Below are 19135 nucleotides of genomic sequence, written 5' to 3' on the forward strand. Positions count from 1 at the left end.
GGGACTTTCCTGGTGGCGCAGTGGTTAAGAATCCGCCTGCCAATGCAGGGGACACGGGTTCGAGCCCTGGTCCGGGAAGATCCCACAGGTCGCGGAGCAACTAAGCCCGTGAGCCACAACTACTGAGCCTGCGCTCTAGAGCCCGCGAGCCACAACTACTGAGCCCGTGTGCTACAACTACTGAAGCCCGCGCGCCTAGGGCCCGTGCTCTGCAACAAGAGAAGCCACCGCAATGAGAAGCCCGTGCATCGCAACGAAGAGTAGCCCCCGCTCGCCGCAACCAGAGAAAAGCCTGCGCGCAGCAACGAAGACCCAACGCAGCCAAAAAACAAAAAAAAGCCCAGCGAGGCATCACCATTTCACACCCATTGTACTGACAGAAAGTATGAAACACAAAGTAAAAGTCCTAAGTCCAAGTGCTGGTGAAGATGAGGAGAAACAGAAATAAATGTCTATACAGTGGCAGTGGGAGTGTCGTGTGGGCCACCAGCTTGGAAAGCGATTCCTCCACCCCTGGCAAACTCGGAGCGCACGTGCCCTATGACCCGGCGAGTCCCCTTCCAGCATCTAGAGAACCCCGCCCGCAGCAAGGCCGCCTCCCCACGCCTCGCAGGGATACTGATGGGTGGATCCCATGCAGCTGGACGAATGGGTCACCCACGTGGATCGGCGCAGATACATCTCCAAAGGCCAGCTGCGAGGGGAAGGAGCCACTGGCAGAAGGAAAACACCACCACGATTCCCTTTGTGTAAGATGCTAAAACTCACAAAACTTGCAAAGGTCCTTCACGGTTGCCACTGACTTCAGACTAGGGGCTGCCTGTCTTCTGCCTGGGACCGGTGGACGCGGCCCTTGCAGGCCATACACATACATACTTATTAAAATGTGTGTTGCCTGGATACAGATTTATTTTCTTCTGTGGAAAGGTAGGACAAAATGTGCCCAGCGCTGGGACTGAAGGTGTCTGTCTTTCCTGAGGCCCCCAAGGACACGTGTGTGCTGGGTGGGGGCTGAGGAGGGACACGGTGGAGGGGAGAGGCCCAGCTGGCTATGGGGGGGACGGTCCTTCCACTCTTAGTGTTCGGAGACCCTCCCCCATCACGCTCCCAACAGCCTGCCTCTCCCGGAGCTTCTAGATCCCTCCCTGGCCCCTTCTTGGGCGTTTGGCCTTCCCCCTTGGGGGCGGGGGGGTGCAGCCCTCCGGATCTGCTGGGCCTTCAGGTTCTGGGTCGCTCACCTCCCCTGATGCCCCTGGTCGCCCAGTTCCCTCTTGTGACTCCCACCCACCCCCAGTGCTCTTCAGCCCGAGCCAAGCTTCTCACGCTAAGACCCCACCGGCTCCATTGGCCACCTCCTCCTGCCTTGTGGGCCCCTCAGTCCTCCCGACCACTGGCACCCGTGCTCCATAGGGAGCGACGCCCCAGCAGAAAGAGCCCAGGCATCTCCCGGATCCTTCTGCGTTCGCCGCCTACACCCTATCCACCGCCACGTCTCCTGGGTTCTGCTCCCCCTCTCCACGCCTACAGCCACCCCTGACCCAGGTTTCCCCCATGCTCGCCACCCCTGGGCCACCAGCTTGCGCTTGTTCAAATGCAAACCTGTTTGCCAGCCCATGGCGAGCTAAGTCCAAGTTCCTCCAGACTTGCTCACCTCTGCACCCTCGAAGCCCACCTCGACCAACTTGTGCTCCAGGTAGGGGAAAATGCCCTGTGGGCGTGTCACCTGCAGGCTTGGCCTCGGGCAGTCCCCATCTCCCTTCCTGCCCAATGCCTGCTGCCGTTCATGGTTCAGGGCCTCGTGGCCTGATGGTTAAGGGCAGGGACCCGCGGTTGACTCTTAGCCTTGCCACTTACTAGCCCTGTGACTTTGTGCAAGTTTCCTAACGTCGCGAGCCTCAGTTTCCCCCACCCGTGAACCAGGGGAAATAACTGCACCCGCTCTGGGGTCACTGGAAGGGCTGAATGAGTTCACGTTCACAGAACGCTTAGACCAGCCCTGGTACATTGGAGGATGACAGTAGAAGTAGCACCGTGTGGTTCAAGGTCAGCTCAAACCTCACTTCCTCTGTGATGCTCTCCATGATGCACTGAGCGCCCCTAGACTTGACTCCCCCTCCTTGGTGACCCACAGTGCCCTCCACAAATGGGCTGTCCTGGCAGTGGGGTCTCATCTGTTGGCAAGTAGTTCTGCCCCTGAGACCCGGGAGACTCTTGGGGCAGGTGGCAGTGGGCTTCGTCTCTGAACGGTGCCAGTGCCAGGGCCAAGTCTGGCACTCAGTCAGGGCACTTCATGGAAGGTTATAGAACGCCCGCCTGCCCCCACCCCCCCATGGGAGGGCACCGCCCCCTCTCACCTCCTCCGGGTAGGTGCGCGGCTGGCCCTCTGCCATGCCCACCGAGGCCGGCAGAGGGCAGCAGTGCCCTGCCCTGCGCCGTCGGGCAAAGGAGTGGGCGCGGAGGGGATGGGCTGCCCGGGCCACCCAGGACAAGTCGGGCTGGGCGCGATTGCATTGTGGGGAGGGAGACTGGGGCTCCTCCGGGACGCACTCCTGGCACCGCCAGCTGCTCTTCGGCCCGGCCGGCGGCCCGCTCAGGTAGGCAGGAGCCGGGGCTGGCTAGGGCACAGGGTGCAGGGCCGCCGGGTCGGGGTGGGGGGGCGCCGCCTGGGGGCCGGGAGAAGCCAGGGGTCCGCAGGCCGACTAGCCCGAATCAGGCAAAAGCACTTAGGCGCCAGCCCCAGTCCTGCGACGACACCTCCTGATGCCTGGGGGCACGGATCCCCCCAACCCCGGCCGAGGGGTGGCCCTGGCGCTGGGAGGTAGGGCTGAGGCTGCTGCCCCCAAATGCGAGAGCTGGCGCCTCCGGCCACAGGGCAGGGCACGGGGTAGGGAAGCAGCGCGCCTGGCTCCCCGCTCCTACAGCCACCCAACTGGCCCAGCCAGGTGGCAGCGAGCCCTGCTGCTGCCACCTCACCCTGGAGCCTGCCTGCTGCTACCGCGCCCGTGGAGGAGACAGGGAGCTGGGCTCAAGCACACCTGTTTCCGCACCTCGGGTCACGGCCTGAGTCTTGCCGCCCTGGTGCGCGGACGGTGCCCTCTGAGGGGGGCAGAGGAGCCGGCTGCCAGCTGCCACTCCCTTCCCCACCCCACACGTGAAGGGGGAGATCCAGACCCCTCCTGTGCATCCTCTATGCCTCAGCCCCCTCCAGAAGCATCCTCCAGTGGCACCAGACTGTACCTGGCACGACTTTGCCAGTCCCTGGGGGTGGGGGCGCGTGGGGGGAGAAGGTCTCCCAGGCGGGCTGCCTTGGCCAGTCTCTCCCCTGGCCCTGGCCTGGACAAAGGCAGGCATTGAGGGTCAGGACTCGCCTCCAGCCAGGCGCCAAGGCTACCGAGGGTGAGGCCGGCTATGCAGGGGCGCAGGGCCCTGGCCCTCGCAGGGGGGCTCCGTGGCCCACTCTGCGCCCTTCACAGGGACCCCGGGGGCACACGGGGAGGAGCACGGGGCTGGCACGGGGCGGGAGTGGGGGACTGGCTGTGTGGGTCTCATTTTTCTGGCTGAAGGAAACCCTGTCCCTTTGTCCCCGGATCCCAGGGGGTGTCTCTCTGGGGGTGGGGAGTGGCAGGGAGCCCCCTGGTCAGAGCAGCCTGGATGGGGATAGGAACACCAGACAGCGGGTCCCTGGCCTGGGCCTCTGGACAGAGGGGACATTGTTGGCGTGGAGGCAGGGCTCCCTTGGCCCGGCCACTATTGACAAAGCTGCCAGCTGTGGTGGAGCCCGGCTGCCAGGCCTCGGCCCCCCTGGCCTCCCTCCTCCCCCGGGGTTGAGTGTGAATGGAGCCAAGCCTTGACTGTCTCCCTCCTACTCAGGACAATGCCCCCCACAGCCATCCTGTGCCCGTCACCACTGCCCCGGGAGACGCCTCTGCTGCTGCCCTTCGCTGTGGTAAGTGCCTGAGTCCTACGTCCCGAGAGACCCCCCTCTGGGGAAGGGCAGGCAGGTGAGGAGCGCAGAGGTGCCTGGAGCCCGGGCTCCCATGCGCCGCGCCTCCAGCTGTGGGCCGTCTACCCCCTCACCCGCCCCTGATACTGCCGCCGATACCAGGGTCTAGAGGAAACGGCCCTGTCCCCAAGCCAGGCCTGACCTTCCTGTCTGTATTCCCAAGATAAGGGCCCAGGGGCCATCCTCGGAGCTCTCCCCGCAGCTGGCACGCCCATGGGGGCCGGAGCTGGCAGGCTGCTGAATGACAGTGGGCCCACTCCTAGCTGGCACGCGCCCACACGCCCAGCTGTGCGGGACCTTGGCTCAACTCAGGACCTGGCTCCTACCCTGTCTTTGTGGCTCTGTGCCGGGGTCAGGAGGAGGGAGGCGTGAGGGGCCATCACGGCCCAGGGACTCGTGTCGCGTGTCACCTGGGCACCGCAGGAGGCCTCTGGGCGGCGGCGGCCGGGAGGTGAGCTGGAAGGCCGGGAGAACCCTGGATCGGAGCCTCCTCTGGAGGCTGGGGCCCCGCCCTTCCCCTCAGGGCTCAGCCTTGGGCGCCCACCAGGCCGGCGGGAGCTACCTCCAGTCTGGGCCCCAAATGGGTGGGGAAGGGAGCCCCCCGTGCCCGGCTCCTGGCTAGGACTTTCTTTCAAGCTCTCCTCTCCCCTCCCGCCCTCTCTGGCTGTCCTCTTCTCACTCCTCTCCCGCTCCCCCATTAACCCTCCCCGTGCCAGTCCCGGTGGACCCTGGCTGCCGGGGCTGATGGGGCAAGGGACAGGCCTCCCCCAATCCCCTGCACCCTGGGTTGTCTCTCGGTGCCCCCCAACTCCCCCATCCCCGCTCTGAGCACCCCTAGCTCAGTCTGGGGCCCTCCCAGCCCTCTGTTCTCCTCTGCCTCGGCCCTGGCCACCGGCCCCTTGCTTTCTCTGGGGCAGGCAGCAGGGTGTCTGGCTCTCTCCTCTCTTCCGCTGGCTTCCCAGGGCAGGTTTTCTCTCCCACCCTCGCTGGCCCTCAGGCCCTGTCCTCGTCGGGGTCTCTGGGCTCCTGTCCCCTTTCCCCTCGCCCGCAGCCCCTCCGCCTCCACCTCCCCACCTCTCCCCTGCCCTGCTCTCCTTTCTGTGGTCTCTCCTCTCTCTGTCGCTCAGTCCTTCTGTTGGCGTTCTTGTGGCTTTTCAGGATCTGCCCCCTTCAACAATCTAGATGCATATAAAGTAGAAGATGAAGGAAATTCCTCGCGCATGCGTGTACCCCGCCCCCATCTCCTGGGGACTCTCCGTCTCCCCTGTCCCTGTCTCCCTCTGACTCTTTCCCTCTCCTCTCCCTTTGCTTCTCCCTGCCCCTGCTTTCTGCTTCTCTCTCTCTGCCTCTCCGTCCTTCTCTCCCTCCCTTTCTGTCTCTGTCTCTGTCTCTCCTTTTCCTCCTGCCCCCTCGCCCTCCATTCCCATGGCCACCCTGACTCGTGCCTTCCTGCCCGACCTCCCCCAGGGCCACGCGATGGCGCCCCGGCCTCCGCTGGGCGCCCACCTGCTGCTCGTGCTGCCGCTGCTGTGCCCACCGCTCGCCCCGACGCGGGCACACCGCTTCCTGGCGCCCAATACCACCCTCAACCGCTTGGCGCTGGCACCAGGCCGGGGCGCCCTCTACGTGGGCGCGGTGAACCGCCTCTTCCAGCTCAGCCCCGCACTGCGGCTCGAGTCAGTGGCCGTCACAGGCCCGGTCCTCGACAGCCCCGACTGCGTGCCCTTCCGGGACCCGGCCGAGTGCCCACAGGCCCGGCTCACCGACAACGCCAACCAGCTGCTGCTGGTGAGCGGCCGGGCCCGGGAGCTGGTGGCCTGCGGGCAGGTGCGGCAGGGAGTGTGTGAGAAGCGGCGCCTGGAGGACGTGGCGCAGCTGCTGTACTGGGCCGAGGACCCCGGTGACGGGCAGTTTGTGGCCGCCAACGCCGCGGGCGTGGCTACGGTGGGCCTGGTGGTGCCCGGGCCGGGCCAGGACCTCCTGCTGGTGGCCAGGGGCCTGGCGGGCAAGCTGTCGGGCGGGGTGCCTCCCCTTACCGTGCGCCAGTTGGCTGGGCCACAGCCCTTCTCCAGCGAGGGCCTGGGCCGCCTGGTGGTGGGCGACCTCTCCGACTACAACAACAGCTATGTGGCGGCCCTGGCTGGCGCCCGCTCGGCCTACTTCGTCTTCCGCCGCCGCGGGGCCCGGGCACAGGCCGAGTACCGCTCCTACGTGGCTCGGGTCTGCCTGGGGGACGCCAATCTCTACTCCTACGTGGAGGTGCCCCTCACCTGCCGGGGCCACGGCCTCATCCAGGCCGCCTCCCTCGCCCCGGGCGCCTTACTGGGGGCGTTCGCTGCCGGCCCGAGGGGGGCGCAGGCGGCCCTGTGCGCCTTTCCCCTGGCCGACCTGGACGCGACCATGGAGCGGGCCCGGCGCCTTTGCTACACCACAGGCGGCCGGGGCCCCGGCGGCACGGAGGAAGCCACCGTGGAGTACGGCGTCACGTCGCGCTGCGTCACCCTGCCGCCCGTGAGTGGCTGGGCCTGGGCCTCACCCCTGCCCTCTCACCTGAGGCTTTCCGCACCGCCATCTGTGTTAGCCGGCCTGCCACTCCGGCCCTGTCCCTCTGTGGCCCTGCAGCTTCTCTCTGCCCAGGGCCGGGGCTGCCGCACGTAGTCCTGGCCGAGGGCAGCTGCACGCTCTCTTGTGACAGTCGCCTGTGACCTCTGGTTTAGAGGATGTCAAGGAGGGGCCCGCTCGGCCTGAGTCTCCTCGGCCAGTCTCTCCCTCTGTGCGGTGCAACCTGGGGCCCTTCTCACCTGCTGCCTTGCCATCCCGTGCTGACTGCAGATCCGGGCCCAGGGAAGGCGCCTCGTGCCTCTCCCGGGAACTGAATCCCCCCTCTCCGCCCCTGCAGGACTCCCCCGAGTCATACCCCTGTGGCGATGAGCACACCCCGAGCCCCATTGCGGGCCGCCAGCCCCTGGAGGCGGGGCCTCTGTTGCAGCTCGGAAACTCCATCAGCGCAGTCGCAGCCCTCCGGGCCGACGGACACACGATAGCGTTCCTGGGGGACGTCCAGGGCCAGCTGCATAAGGTAAGGGCCTGATGAAGGCGGGGTGGGCCTCGGCCAGACCCCCGGTCCCAGCCTCAATGCTGCCAGGCCGGGCCTGGCCTCAGCGGCCTGACTGGAGGCGCTCCTGCCCTGTGGCGGCTCACAGAAGCCCCGTGGCCACGGTTTCCTTCCACACCTCTCGGCCTGTGTCCTGCTGGCAGGTCGGAAAGCCAGGCCACACACTGATGGCTGGTTCCCAGATGTGTGGCTTTGGATGCCTCCCAGGCGGCCCCAGCGTCTCCAGCCGATAACAGGAGACTCTTGCCTTTTCATGACCTGCTGGTCTCCCCGCAGCTGCCCTTCTTCCCCTGGCACCCAAGGGCCCCACCCAGGGTGGCTGTGCCCCCCCTAGCTGGGTGAGGCTGAAGCGGGGAGGCGACATGGGCAGGCTGGATGCCCGTGGGCCTGCCCCACCCTCCATGGCACGGGCTGGCCCAGCCCTGCCCTTGTCATCCCCCCAGGTCTTCCTCAATGGCACCCGAGGCCAGGTGTACCACTCACAACAAGTGGGGCCCCCGGGCTCGGCCATCAGCCCCGACCTGCTGGTGGACAGCAGCGGCAGCCACGTCTACGTGCTGACTTCCCAGCAGGTGAGGGCCGTCCCGGGGGGGTGAGCACACGAGGCCCGAGGCCCTGCAGCCACCACCTCTGTACCCCGCCGCCTGTCCAGGTGGACCGCGTACCCGTGGCAGCCTGCCCCCAGTTCCCCGACTGCAGCAGCTGCCTCCAGGCCCGGGACCCCCTGTGCGGCTGGTGCGTCCTGCAGGGCAGGTGAGTGGGGCCGCTCCCAGCGCACTTCCAGGTGGGTCAGGAGGCCGGGTCGTGTCCCCGAGGTGGGACGCAGGACCGTCGCTGAGTTCCCCCATCCTGCCCTGCGCGCCCAACCGAGAATCTGGTGGGCGTCCCCTTCCCCCCACTGCCCAACATGTCCACTTCTCCTCCCCTAGCCCCCTCTGGGCCAGGCCTCTGTCACCTCTCCCAGGTGTCCCCTGGCCCACTCCAGCTCCTCTCCAGCCCACGCTCCACACGGCAGCCTCGGGAATCCCTCACGGCGACGCTAAGTCCGGTTCACGTGCTCACGTCCCCAGCAGCAGCGCCCCCCTCGCTCACAGGCAAGGCCAAAGCCCGCGCATCGGCCACGAAGCCCTATGTGCTCGGCCGCTTCCTCTCTGAGCAGAGTCCCTTTCACGCCCCCCGCTCGCTGCCCTCCACCTGGGCCGTCCTCCCAAGCCCCTGGCCGCCAGTCACCCAGGGAGCCTGAGTCCCACACAGGGACCCAACAGGCCCCTGCTCCACAGCTGTACCCGCAAGGGCCAATGCGGGCGGGCAGCCCAGCCCAACCAGTGGCTATGGAGCTACGAGGACGGCCACTGCCTGCACATCCAGAGCCTGCTGCCGGCCCACCGTCCCCGCCAGGAGCAGGGCCAGGTCAGACGCCTGCCGCCGCCTGCCTGGGGGGGCTGCCCCGCCTTCCTTCTCTCCCGCTGCTTCTGCTCCCAACCCTCCCTGCCCTGGATCCCTCTCCCTCGGCGAGCTGGGCCCCCCAGAAGCCCCCGCCTGCTGTGCTTTCCTCGCGCGTGTCCCAGGTCGCCTTGTCTGTGCCCCGGCTGCCCACCCTCACCGTGGACGAATACTTCCACTGTGCCTTCGGGGACTATGACAGCTTGGCTCACGTGGAAGGGACCCACGTGGCCTGTGTCACCCCTCCCCAAGACCAGCTGCCGCATAACCCTCCGGGCACAGGTGAGGGGCCCCCGGGGCGAGGGGCGAGGGCGGGAGCCGGAGGGGCAGGAGCCGCATGACCGCCCCTGCCGCCACCATGCCCTCCCAGAGCACATCACCTTGCCCCTGGCCCTGATGTTCGAGGACGTGGTCGTGGCTACCACCAACTTCTCCTTCTACGACTGCAGTGCCGTGCAGGCCTTGGAGGCGGCTGCTCCGTGAGTGCCGGGCCCGGCTGCTGGGTAGGGGTGGTGACTCCCGATGGCGCCCCACCTGAGCAGCCCCCCGTCCCCCCAGGTGCGGTGCTTGTGTGGGCAGCCTCTGGCGGTGCCACTGGTGCCCCCAGAGCAGCCGCTGTGTGTACGGGGAACGCTGCCCGGAGGGCGAGAGGACCATCTACAGTGCCCAACAGGTGGGTGGGCCCGGCCTACTGGCTTCCTTCACCTCCGTCGTGGACCCACCCTACCCTGGGCCCGCCTAGGCCCCTCGGCTTCTGAAGCGCTAAGGGGTCTCCTTCCCCCAGGAGGACAGCCAGGTGCGGGGCCCAGGGGCTTGTCCCCGGGTCGAGGGCCTGGTAGGCCCCCTCCTGGTGCCTGTGGGCTGGGAGAGCCGTTTGGCCCTGCGCGTGCGGAACCTTCAGCATTTCCGGGTGAGCATTCTGGTGGGCGGGGGACAGGGACAGCGGGGGAGGGGCAGTGGTAGCCGCTGACAGTGTCCAGGATGCTGACAGAGCCCACCCCCAGGGCCTGCCTGCCGCCTACCACTGCTGGCTGGAGCTGCCCGGAGAACTGCAGAGGCTGCCGGCCTCCCTGGAGGAGGTGGCCGGGGACGCCGGCCTCATCCACTGCCAGGCCCAGCAGGTGGGCAGCTGCCCCATAGCCTCACCTGCCACTGGACGCCTTCTGCAGCCCTTGCTTGTCCCGGGCCCTCAGGGGCTCGTCCCCTTTAGCCTGTCGTCACTCATGAGGCCTGCTGTGGGCAGGCCTGGGCGTGCACAGGAACGTGGTGCCCACAGCCCCTGCTGGGAGATGCAGGCCCTGAACAATGGCACCCATTCTGGGAGGAGCATCCTGGAGGAGGCGGGCGGGGGTCAGGGCGTGTTCCGAGTTGGGTCGGGCCTGACCCCGCCCTCCACCCACAGTTCCAGCCCTCCATGGCCCAGCGGGAGCTCCCAGTGCCCATCTACGTCACCCGGGGCGAGGGCCAGAGGCTGGACAATGCCCACACTCTTCATGGTGAGCCTGGGGGCGGCACAGCAGGCAGGGCAGGGTGTGCAGTCGGGGGAGGCGCCTCAGAGCACCACCTGACCTTCCCTAGTGACCCTGTACGACTGCGCTGTGGGCCACCCCGACTGCAGCCACTGCCAGGCAGCCAACGGGAGCCTGGGCTGCCTGTGGTGCAGCCACGACCAGCCCACCTGTCGCTACGGGCCACTGTGCCCGCCTGGGGCTGTGGAGCCACTGTGTCCCACACCCAGCATCGACTCGGTGAGCCCCCAACCGTCACCCTAGCCTCCCCCCCACCCCTCCCCCACGGCCCAGCCTCTCACCTCCTCCCCCCATCCCCCATCCCGGTCTGCCTGGCCCCGCCCTGCCCCCCACTGTCTTAGCTTTACCAGGGTCAGAGCAGCCCTGCCCCAGGCCCCCAAGCCCTGGCAGCTGTGTCCCACCTTGGTCTGGTCGGCTGGCCAGGCACCCCCCCACCGCAAAGGAGCAGCGGGTTGGGCGCATCCCATCACCACCCTTCCCTGTTGCAGATTGAGCCCCTGACCGGCCCCCCTGAGGGTGGCTTGGCCCTCACCATCCTGGGCTCCAACCTGGGCCGGGACTTTGCCGACGTGCAGGACGCCGTGAGCGTGGCTGGCCGGCCCTGCAGCCCTGACCCCTCTCTCTACCGCATCTCTGCCCGGTGAGGCACCCTGGCAGCCGGGGGCGGGCGGAGGGATGCCCTCCCAAGGAGGCCCTCAGAGACTGGCCGCCCAGAGAGAAGGGAGGCTCGCGGCCAAGAAACGTGGGCCCGGGTCAGATGCGCCGAAGGAAGATGAGCCCGGGGGAGGGGAGGGAGGGGCTGGCAGCCAGAGGAGTAGAGGGGGTGGGCTCTGGGCAGCGGCTGGCAGGCAGCCTGTGGCTCCCGACGGGCGAGGGCCCGGCCCACGGGGGTCCTGAGCAGCTATCGGGCCTCCGCTCTCCAGGATTGTGTGTGTGACATCTCCTGCCCCCAACGGCACCGTGGGCCCAATCCAAGTGGCCATTAAGAGTCGGTCACCGGGCATCTCAACCCAGCACTTCACCTACCAGGTCAGCGCCCACCCAGGGTGGTCCCCACAGAGGGGGTAGTAGAAAGCAGGGGCAGGAGGGCAGTGACACCTACGTGAGGATTTCCAACTTGACCTAAGGTTAGCGGGAAGTGTTGCCTCGTGTCCAGGAGGGAAGCCACGTGATCCGAGTGATCGTTCTGGCCACTGAATGGACGGTGGGCTGGGGGCAGCGGCGGGATGGTGGGGACGCTGCCCACCGGCCGCTGCCCAGGAGGGAGGCAAGCAGCGGAAGCAGTGAGTGCAGCGGCCGGATGGGCAGGAGGACCACTCCGGGACGCAGAGCTGTCAGGACTTGCTGCCCACCTGGCTGCCTGCAGGCAAGGGGACGGGGGAGAGCAGGGATGCCTCCAGGCGCCAGCCTGAGCCCTCGAGACTTGCTGGGGCCAGGGAGCCCGGTGTGGGAGCAGTGGGTGCAGGGGCAGGTGCAGCACCCCAAGGAGGTGACTGGATCTTAGGGCTTAGAGCTGCGGGGAGGGGGGCCTGGGAGGTGCAAGCCGCGGCAGAGGACGAGGAGACGCAGTGAGGAGAGAAGAGCACCCCCTGGTGGGGCAGGGCGGCTGGCAGGAGAGCTGCGGGGCTGCAGAAGCTGGGCACAGGGCTTCCGGAGGGAGAGAAGGGTCAGCCGTGGCCCAGGAGGCAGAGCTGAGAAGTGGGCCTCCACGTGCCCCAGCTTGCCCTGTCCCCCAGGACCCCGTCCTGCTGAGCCTGAGTCCCCAGTGGGGCCCCCAGGCAGGGGGCACCCAGCTCACCATCCATGGGCAGCACCTCCAGACGGGAGGCAACATCAGTGCCTTTGTGGGCAGCCAACCCTGTCGTATGTGAGTATCTCCTCCTGGTTCCAGCTGGCCGCTGTCAGCTGGGGGGTACTCCCTATGGGCCCCAGTGTCCCCTTGCGTACAATGGGGGTGGTGAACTCAGGGCTCCCTAAGGCCCCCATGAAAGTCCCAAGTTCACGGCTGCCGTGCCCACCCCAGGGGTCTCTGCCCTTGGTGAGGGAGGCAAAGCAGGCCTCTGGTGGGGAGGCCAGGCTGAGGCTAGAGCCCAAGATGCCAGACACCTCCCCACCCTGCAGAAGGGAGCCAGTGTGTCCTGAGGCCATCGTGTGCCACACCACGCCCCAGGCCAGCCCAGGGGAAGCTGTGGTTCGAGTGGTCTTCGGCCGTGCCCAGCGCACGCTGCTCGCCAGCCCCTTCCACTACACCGCCGACCCCCAGCTCGTGGCGGCGGAGCCCAGCGTCAGCTTCCGGGGGTGAGGACCTGACCCACCTGGGGCAACCCGTGCACCCTGCCGGGAGGGCGGGGAGCCAGGACTCGACTGGGCTGCCCGCCACCCCTGGGCCTGCTGAGTGCTATCCTGGCGCAGGGGTGGGCGGCTGATCCGAGTCCGGGGCACGGGCCTGGACGTGGTAGAGCGGCCCCTGCTGTCCGTGTGGCTGGAGGCCGCGGAGGAGACGGCTGCGGCGCTGCAGCCCCGGGACCCGACCCCCAGGAGGAGCTGTCGGGCCCCCGCCGCGGCCCCCCAGGCTTGCACCCAGCTTGAGGGGGGCTGGCTGCAGGTGAGGCCCCACCAGCAGGGGGCGCCGTGCCCCGCGAGGGGGTGGGGCGGCCCGCACGTCCCTGGGAGCGAGTGGGAGCCGCAGCTCACCCCGCCCCGTCCTGGCCCGCCGCCTCGCAGTGCTCCACCGTGTGCTCCGTCAGCTCGCCCAGCCTCCTCCTGTGCCGAAGCCCCGCCGTGCCGGAGGGCGCGAGCCCGCGGCGCGTCTTCTTCGCCCTGGACAACGTGCACGTGGACTTCGCCCGCGCCAGTGGCGGCCAGGACTTCCTGTACCAGCCCAACCCCCGCCTGGCCCCCCTCGGTGGCGCCCGCCCCTACCGCCTCAAGCCAGGCCACATCCTGGACGTAGAGGTGAGGGCTTCGGCCGGCCGCCGCTGCGCGGGGGCTGCGGGCACCGGCTGGGTGATGCGACTCAGGCCCCGGGTCTCGCTTCCAGGGCGAGGGTCTCAACCTGGGCATCAGCAAGGAGGAGGTGCGCGTGCACATCGGCGACGGCGAGTGCCTGGTGAAGACGCTCACGCCCACCCACCTGTACTGCGAGCCGCCCCCGCGGGCCCCACAGCCCACCAACGGCTCCAGACCCCCGCCGCAGTTCGTGGTGAGGCTGGGCCCCGGGTGCGGGGCTGGGCGGGCGGAGCGCTGCAGGCCGGCGCTCAGGAGCCCTGTGTCCCCACCCCAGGTGCAGATGGGCAACGTGCGGCTGCCGCTGGGCCCCGTCCAGTACGAGGCTGAGCCCGCGCTCTCTGCCTTCCCCGTGGAGGCCCAGGTGGGCCTGGGCCTGGGCGCGGCTGTGCTGATCGCCGCCGTGCTCCTCCTGACCCTCATGTACAGGTGACGGGGGCCGCCCTGCCACGCACGCACCCGTGCGAACTCCCCGCTTCACTTTTGGAGAGGGTGTCCCACGGCAGGCCTCTGGGCAAGCGGCCATCTTGGCTCGGTGGCCTCGGCCCCGGCAGGCCTGGTCCCGTGGCTGACACCTGGCCCCTGGGCTGCAGGCACAAGAGCAAGCAGGCCCTGCGGGACTACCAGAAGGTTCTGGTGCAGCTGGAGAACCTGGAGATCGGCGTGGGTGACCAGTGCCGAAAGGAGTTCACAGGTCGGCAGAGGGCGGTGGGGAGGGGGGGTAGAGGGCGGACCTGGGCCTGGGCTCACACCTCGGTGGCTCCTGGCCTACAGACCTGATGACGGAGATGACTGACCTCAGCAGCGACCTGGAGGCCAGCGGGATCCCCTTCCTGGACTACCGCACGTACGCCGAGCGCGTCTTCTTCCCCGGGCGCGGCCGCTGCCCGCTGCAGCCTGCCCTGGAGGGGCCCGGGGAAGAGGGCCGCCGCGCGCCGGTGCGCCAGGGCCTCATGCAGCTCTCCAACCTGCTCAACAGCAAGCTGTTCCTCCTTACGGTGAGGGCCGCGTGGGCGGGCAGCGGGCCTGGGCGAGGAGGCGGGCCAGGCGGCAGGTGTGGGCACGGACGTGGGAGGATGCGTGGGGCGCAGGGCTGCCCGGAGTGAGTGCCAGCACCGCCCCCCACTCCCGCCTAGCTCGTCCACACCCTGGAGGAGCAGCCCAGCTTCTCCCAGCGGGACCGCTGCCTCGTGGCTTCGCTGCTGTCCCTGGCACTGCACGGCAAGCTCGAGTACCTGACCGACATCATGAAGACGCTGCTCGGAGGCCTGGCTACCCATTACGTGCAGAAGAACCCCAAGCTCATGCTGCGCAGGTTGGCCTCGGCCTGACCAGTCCCGGCAGCAGGGGAGCTGGCTCCGTCCAGCCTTGTCCTGGCGTGGGTGGGGCTGGGAAGCCCCGGGAGGCAGGCTGGGTCCGGGGCCGCTGGTGGGGAAGCAGATGGGCATCCTGAGCGGCGAGCCGGGCACAAAGGGTGGCCGGGCGGAGCAGCTCTGCCTTCCTGCTACTGCCTGCCTCAGCCTGAAGACAGAGGGGCCCTGCAGCAGCCCCTCTGACCCAGGGCCCGCTCCCTGCAGGACGGAGACTATGGCGGAGAAGCTGCTCACCAACTGGGTGTCCATCTGTCTCTACGCCTTCCTGAGGGTGAGGGCCCCTCTCCCCTCACGCCATTCTGGGGCTGCTGCCTCTGGCCTCACTGATCTGCGCCCCCATTCCACCAAGGGGCCTTGGGCTCGAGGGCGGGGGCGTCGGTGAGGGGAAGGCTACGAATGTTTGCCCGGGCTGGATGTGGAGCAGAGGCCGCTGTCGTCCCCTGCCCTCCATCCTCGCTCCGTGCAGCCGGCCACGCCTCCCTGCCCACAGCGCACCCTCTGAGCCCCACGCCGCCCACCAGTCCCCCAGCTGACGCCAGCCCTTCCTGGTGGCCGCAGGAGGTGGCTGCTGAGCCGCTCTACGTGCTCCTCCGGGCCATCCAGTACCAGGTGGACAAGGGCCCCGTGGACGCCGTGACGGGCAAGGCAAAACGGACCCTGAACGACAGCCGCCTGCTGCGGGAGGACGTGGAATTCCGGCCCCTGACGCTGATGGTGCTGGCTGGGCCGGGGGCTGGTGGGGCTGCAGGTGGCAGCGCGGCGCAGCACGTGCCCGCCCGGGTGCTCGACACGGACACGATCACCCAGGTCAAGGAGAAGGTGCTGGACCAAGTCTTCAAGGGCACCCCCTTCTCCCAGAGGCCCTCAGTGCACGCCCTAGACCTCGGTGAGAACCCACCCCTCCTGCCCCGCCCGAGGCTCTTCTCACCTGTGGCCACTCAGCTCTGCCCTACGGGAACGGGCTGTGGGCTGACCGGCTTCCCTGGGTCCCCCCAAGAGTGGCGCTCAGGCCTGGCTGGCCACCTAACCCTGTCGGACGAGGACCTGACCTCGGTGACTCAGGACCGCTGGAAGAGACTCAACACCCTACAACACTACAAGGTGCCGGGCAGGTGGGCGCCGGGGCCGGGCTCCCGCCTCGGGGGCAGCCAGGGAAGGAGCCCAGCCTCTGCTCCCCTCCCCGCCAGGTCCCGGATGGAGCCACGGTGAGGCTCATCCCCCAGCTGCACAACGGAGGCGCCGTCTCCCAGAGCCTGGCCCCGAGCTGCCCCTCTGGGGAGAGTGAGTCCCGTGGCCCAGCCGCGCCAACCTGCCCCCGAGTTCGAAGCGGGCAGGCTGGAGTCCTGGGCACGCCGTCTGCCGTGTCCGGGTCTCCCCAAACCTCGCCAGCGGGGAAGCCGAAACTCCAGGCTGAGCCAGGGGCCCAGGGTGGACGAGGGCGGCAGCGCGTCCGGGTCGGGGAGCTCCAGGGCCGCGGGGTGCTGGGCCGAGCGAGCCCCTGGGCTGCCACCCTCTCCTCCACCTCTCTCTTACCCTGCGGCCCTCGGCGCCCCCCACCCTGCCCCACCTCACCAGGGAAGCAGGTTGGGCCTCCCCGGCCAGCGGCATGAGGGTGCAAAGGACTGAGGCCCGGCTTCTGTGCCCTCAGACATCCCCATGCTGGAGGACAGTGAGGAGGGTGGGGTCCGCCTCTGGCACCTGGTGAAAGTCACCGATGAGCCAGAAGCAGCCAAGGCCCGGCGCAGTAGCCTGAGGGAGCGGGAACGGGAGCGGGCGCGGGCCAAGGCCATTCCGGAGATCTACCTCACCCGCCTGCTGTCCATGAAGGTAGCTGGGCCGGGGAGCTGGGCCCCCGGGGAGCCTCAGCAAAGGCACCCCAACCGAGCTGGGGAGACGGTGTGGTCCCGAAGGCAGAGGGGCGGCCCCACCCACCGAGGCAGGCCGCGCTGGCCGCGGCTTCGAGGCCCACACACTCTGCCCCCCATACCGCCCGCGCCCTGACTTCTAGGGCACGCTGCAGAAGTTTGTGGACGACGCCTTCCAGGCCATCCTCAGCGTGAACCGGCCCGTGCCCATCGCTGTCAAGTACCTGTTTGACTTCCTGGACGAGCTGGCTGACAAGCACGGCATCGAGGACCCGGAGACCTTGCACATCTGGAAGACTAACAGGTGCCCCGCCTGCCACCCCCGTGCAGAGAGGACACTGCCAGGGCAGGGGCAGCAGGGCCGGGACAGAAGCCCAGGCCTGGTGGCCTTCGCCCTGGGCTCCCGGCCGCCCCCGGCACGGACTCGCAGGCCAGCTCCCCGTGTAGCCCAGGGCCGGGCAGCAGGCCGAGCATGGCAGCGGGAGCAGCGTGCTCACGCCGCGGCTGGCCTGTGTCCCCAGCCTACTCCTGCGGTTCTGGGTGAACACCCTGAAGAACCCACAGCTCATCTTTGACGTGCGGGTGTCGGACAACGTGGACGCCGTCCTCGCCGTCATTGCCCAGACCTTCATGGACTCCTGCACCATCTCGGAGCATAAAGTGGGCCGGGTGAGGGCAGAGGAAGAAAGGCTGGCGGGGAAGCCACGGCGGCTCGGAGCAGAGCCCTGGGTGGGGCTGGGGGGGGGCACGAGTGGCACAGTCAGAAAGACAGGGCAGAGCTCCCCAGCTCCCGCTCACGCCCACCCCTGCCCGGAACAGGATTCCCCCGTGAACAAACTGCTCTACGCCCGGGAGATCCCTCGCTACAAGCAGATGGTGGAGAGGTAGGTGTCGGGGCGTCACGGACGAGGGAACGGGTGCTGCCTGCCCCTAACTCTGTCCCCTCCTCCAGATACTACTCCGACATTCGCCAGAGCTCTCCGGCGAGCTACCAGGAGATGAACTCGGCTCTGGCCGAGCTCTCGGGGGTGAGGCCCGGCCCAGAGGGTGCACCCTTCCACACCTGGGGCGGGGAGGGGGCAGAGGGGAAGGGGGAGGCTTGGCTCGAGGCCCGGGCTGGGGCCTCAACCCCCGCGTGCTGCCCCCAGAATTACACCTCCGCTCCCCACTGTCTGGAAGCTCTGCAAGAACTCTACACCCACATCCACAGGTACTACGACCAGGTGAGGCCCGGGGCACTCTGGGGGGAGGGGCATGCCTCCGGAGCCCGGAGCCCGGAGCCCAGAGCCCAGAGGGAGGCCCCAGGAGTCTCCCTGGGGGTGGGAGGAAGTGTCCAGGCCCAATCTGGGCAGAGAGGAAAGGCCCAGGCTGGGGAAGGGGCTCGGCATCCGTCCACATTCCTCAGGGAGGTCTGGCTCCCCAGGCTGCTACTGAGACGGAGCCAGGGCAGGGCGGCCGGTGGGCCGAGGGCCAGGGCCTCAGGCGGGGCGGCCCCCTCTGCCCTGGTAGATCATCAGTGCCCTGGAGGAGAACCCTGCGGGCCAGAAGATGCAACTGGCCTGCCGCCTGCAGCAGATTGCCGCCCTGGTGGAGAACAAGGTGACTGACCTGTGAGCTCGGCAACAGCAGGATCTGCCATCTCAACGCATTCTCCCCCGCGACCCAGGAGGAGCCCTGGATGGAGCCAGCGACACAGGCGTGGCCGGCAGAGAGCGGGAGGGGCTCCCTGCTGCCTACCACCCCTCCCCCCGCCCCCTCCGCTTCCCTCCTTCCCCGCCTGGGCTTCTAACTTATAGCCATCCTTTCCCCCTCCCCCTTCCCCACTGTATTTATGTGCTTGCTGGGGCATCACACCTGGGAATAAAAATGTCTTTTTAGAAGAAGCCCAATGCCCAGCCCCACCTTCCCCTGTGAGTCTCTTCAGTGCCTCAGCACAGCGCTCCCCTCGGCCCACGGCTACGACTTCTGCTACCTGAGAAAAAGAGGACTCCGAGGGCTTGCTCTTCTCCCTCCCCTGACCCCTGCGGGAAAGGTGCCCCTGCCCTCCTGCCCCCATCTATGCCCACCCCATCCTCCCAGTCCTTTCCTTGGCACAGGGACGTAGAACCAAGTGTCCCCAATCACTGCCAGGCCCCCTCTGCTTCCTTCTGACTCTCTGACAGTCCCCAGCTGACCTCCTTGCTCCCCTCTTCGCCCCCCATTCCCTCCTGGGAGCAGCCAGTGTTCTTTCTAAAGAGCCAAAGTGCCCACCGGTCTCTGCCGGAACCCCACACTAGTGCCCACAGGCTCGGGGGGCTCCTTGGCCGCCCAAGGCCTCCCCTCGTCTTCCCCACCCACGCCAGCCACAGAGGTCTCCAGCCCGTCCTGCTGCCTCCCTGGAGGCTTCCCCGCCCACCCCCTTTCTGGGGACCTGATTCTTCTTCCTGGTCCCTTGGATGGGGTCCCAAGGTCACAAGCTCCGAGGGCTCTCTGCCTGACCCGGACATCTCTGCCACTAGCCCACCAGAGCTGTGGGCTTACTTGCTTCCCACGTGAGGACCCCTGAGGGCGGGGCCGGGAAGGACAGCTCCCTACGCCTCCTACGTGGACACGTGCACGTGTTGGAGCCAGTGAGCAAGGCAGGGATGGGCCGCAGGGAGCCGGGAGAGACCGTGCAGCACTCGAGTCCCAGGCGGGCAGTCCCCAGGCTGTCACTCAGGCCTGGCACCTCTGGTGGGAAGAGCTGCCCACAGCTCACGCCCCTGACCTTTGCCTGGCCAGGGCCCCCAGCGACACTACACTGAGGGACAGGAGGGCTCCAG

At 68.2% G+C, this 19135-nt stretch overlaps 1 protein-coding gene across 21 annotated transcripts; it reads left to right on the forward strand.

Moving 5' to 3' along the window:
- The first annotated feature begins 2505 nt into the window (after nucleotides 1-2505).
- Nucleotides 2506-18248, forward strand: PLXNB3 (plexin B3). 21 transcript variants are annotated; one of them, XM_082446153.1, is made up of 36 exons: nucleotides 2506-2594; nucleotides 3871-3946; nucleotides 5471-6514; nucleotides 6903-7082; nucleotides 7562-7690; nucleotides 7771-7871; nucleotides 8399-8528; nucleotides 8687-8843; nucleotides 8932-9040; nucleotides 9120-9234; nucleotides 9346-9471; nucleotides 9566-9682; nucleotides 9964-10057; nucleotides 10140-10309; nucleotides 10579-10730; nucleotides 11014-11119; nucleotides 11827-11957; nucleotides 12212-12388; nucleotides 12503-12695; nucleotides 12815-13045; nucleotides 13131-13292; nucleotides 13374-13525; nucleotides 13690-13790; nucleotides 13871-14094; nucleotides 14233-14411; nucleotides 14674-14740; nucleotides 15028-15355; nucleotides 15467-15570; nucleotides 15657-15750; nucleotides 16118-16296; nucleotides 16478-16638; nucleotides 16856-17003; nucleotides 17154-17218; nucleotides 17287-17362; nucleotides 17483-17544; nucleotides 17844-18248. In XM_082446153.1, exons 2-36 carry the CDS (start codon nucleotides 3875-3877, stop codon nucleotides 17935-17937), a joined length of 5730 nt encoding a protein of 1909 aa, XP_082302279.1. In that variant the 5' UTR covers nucleotides 2506-2594; nucleotides 3871-3874; the 3' UTR covers nucleotides 17938-18248. The 21 variants fall into 21 exon arrangements, with proteins under 21 accessions (XP_082302279.1, XP_082302276.1, XP_082302277.1 ...); XM_082446150.1 differs by having other exon boundaries at nucleotides 17483-17557; nucleotides 17758-18247; XM_082446151.1 differs by having other exon boundaries at nucleotides 17483-17557; nucleotides 17844-18247.
- Nucleotides 18249-19135: the final 887 nt, after the last annotated feature.

This window comes from Balaenoptera physalus (assembly GCF_965194825.1).
Source record: "Balaenoptera physalus genome assembly, chromosome: X".
NCBI classification, from domain to species: domain Eukaryota; kingdom Metazoa; phylum Chordata; class Mammalia; order Artiodactyla; family Balaenopteridae; genus Balaenoptera; species Balaenoptera physalus.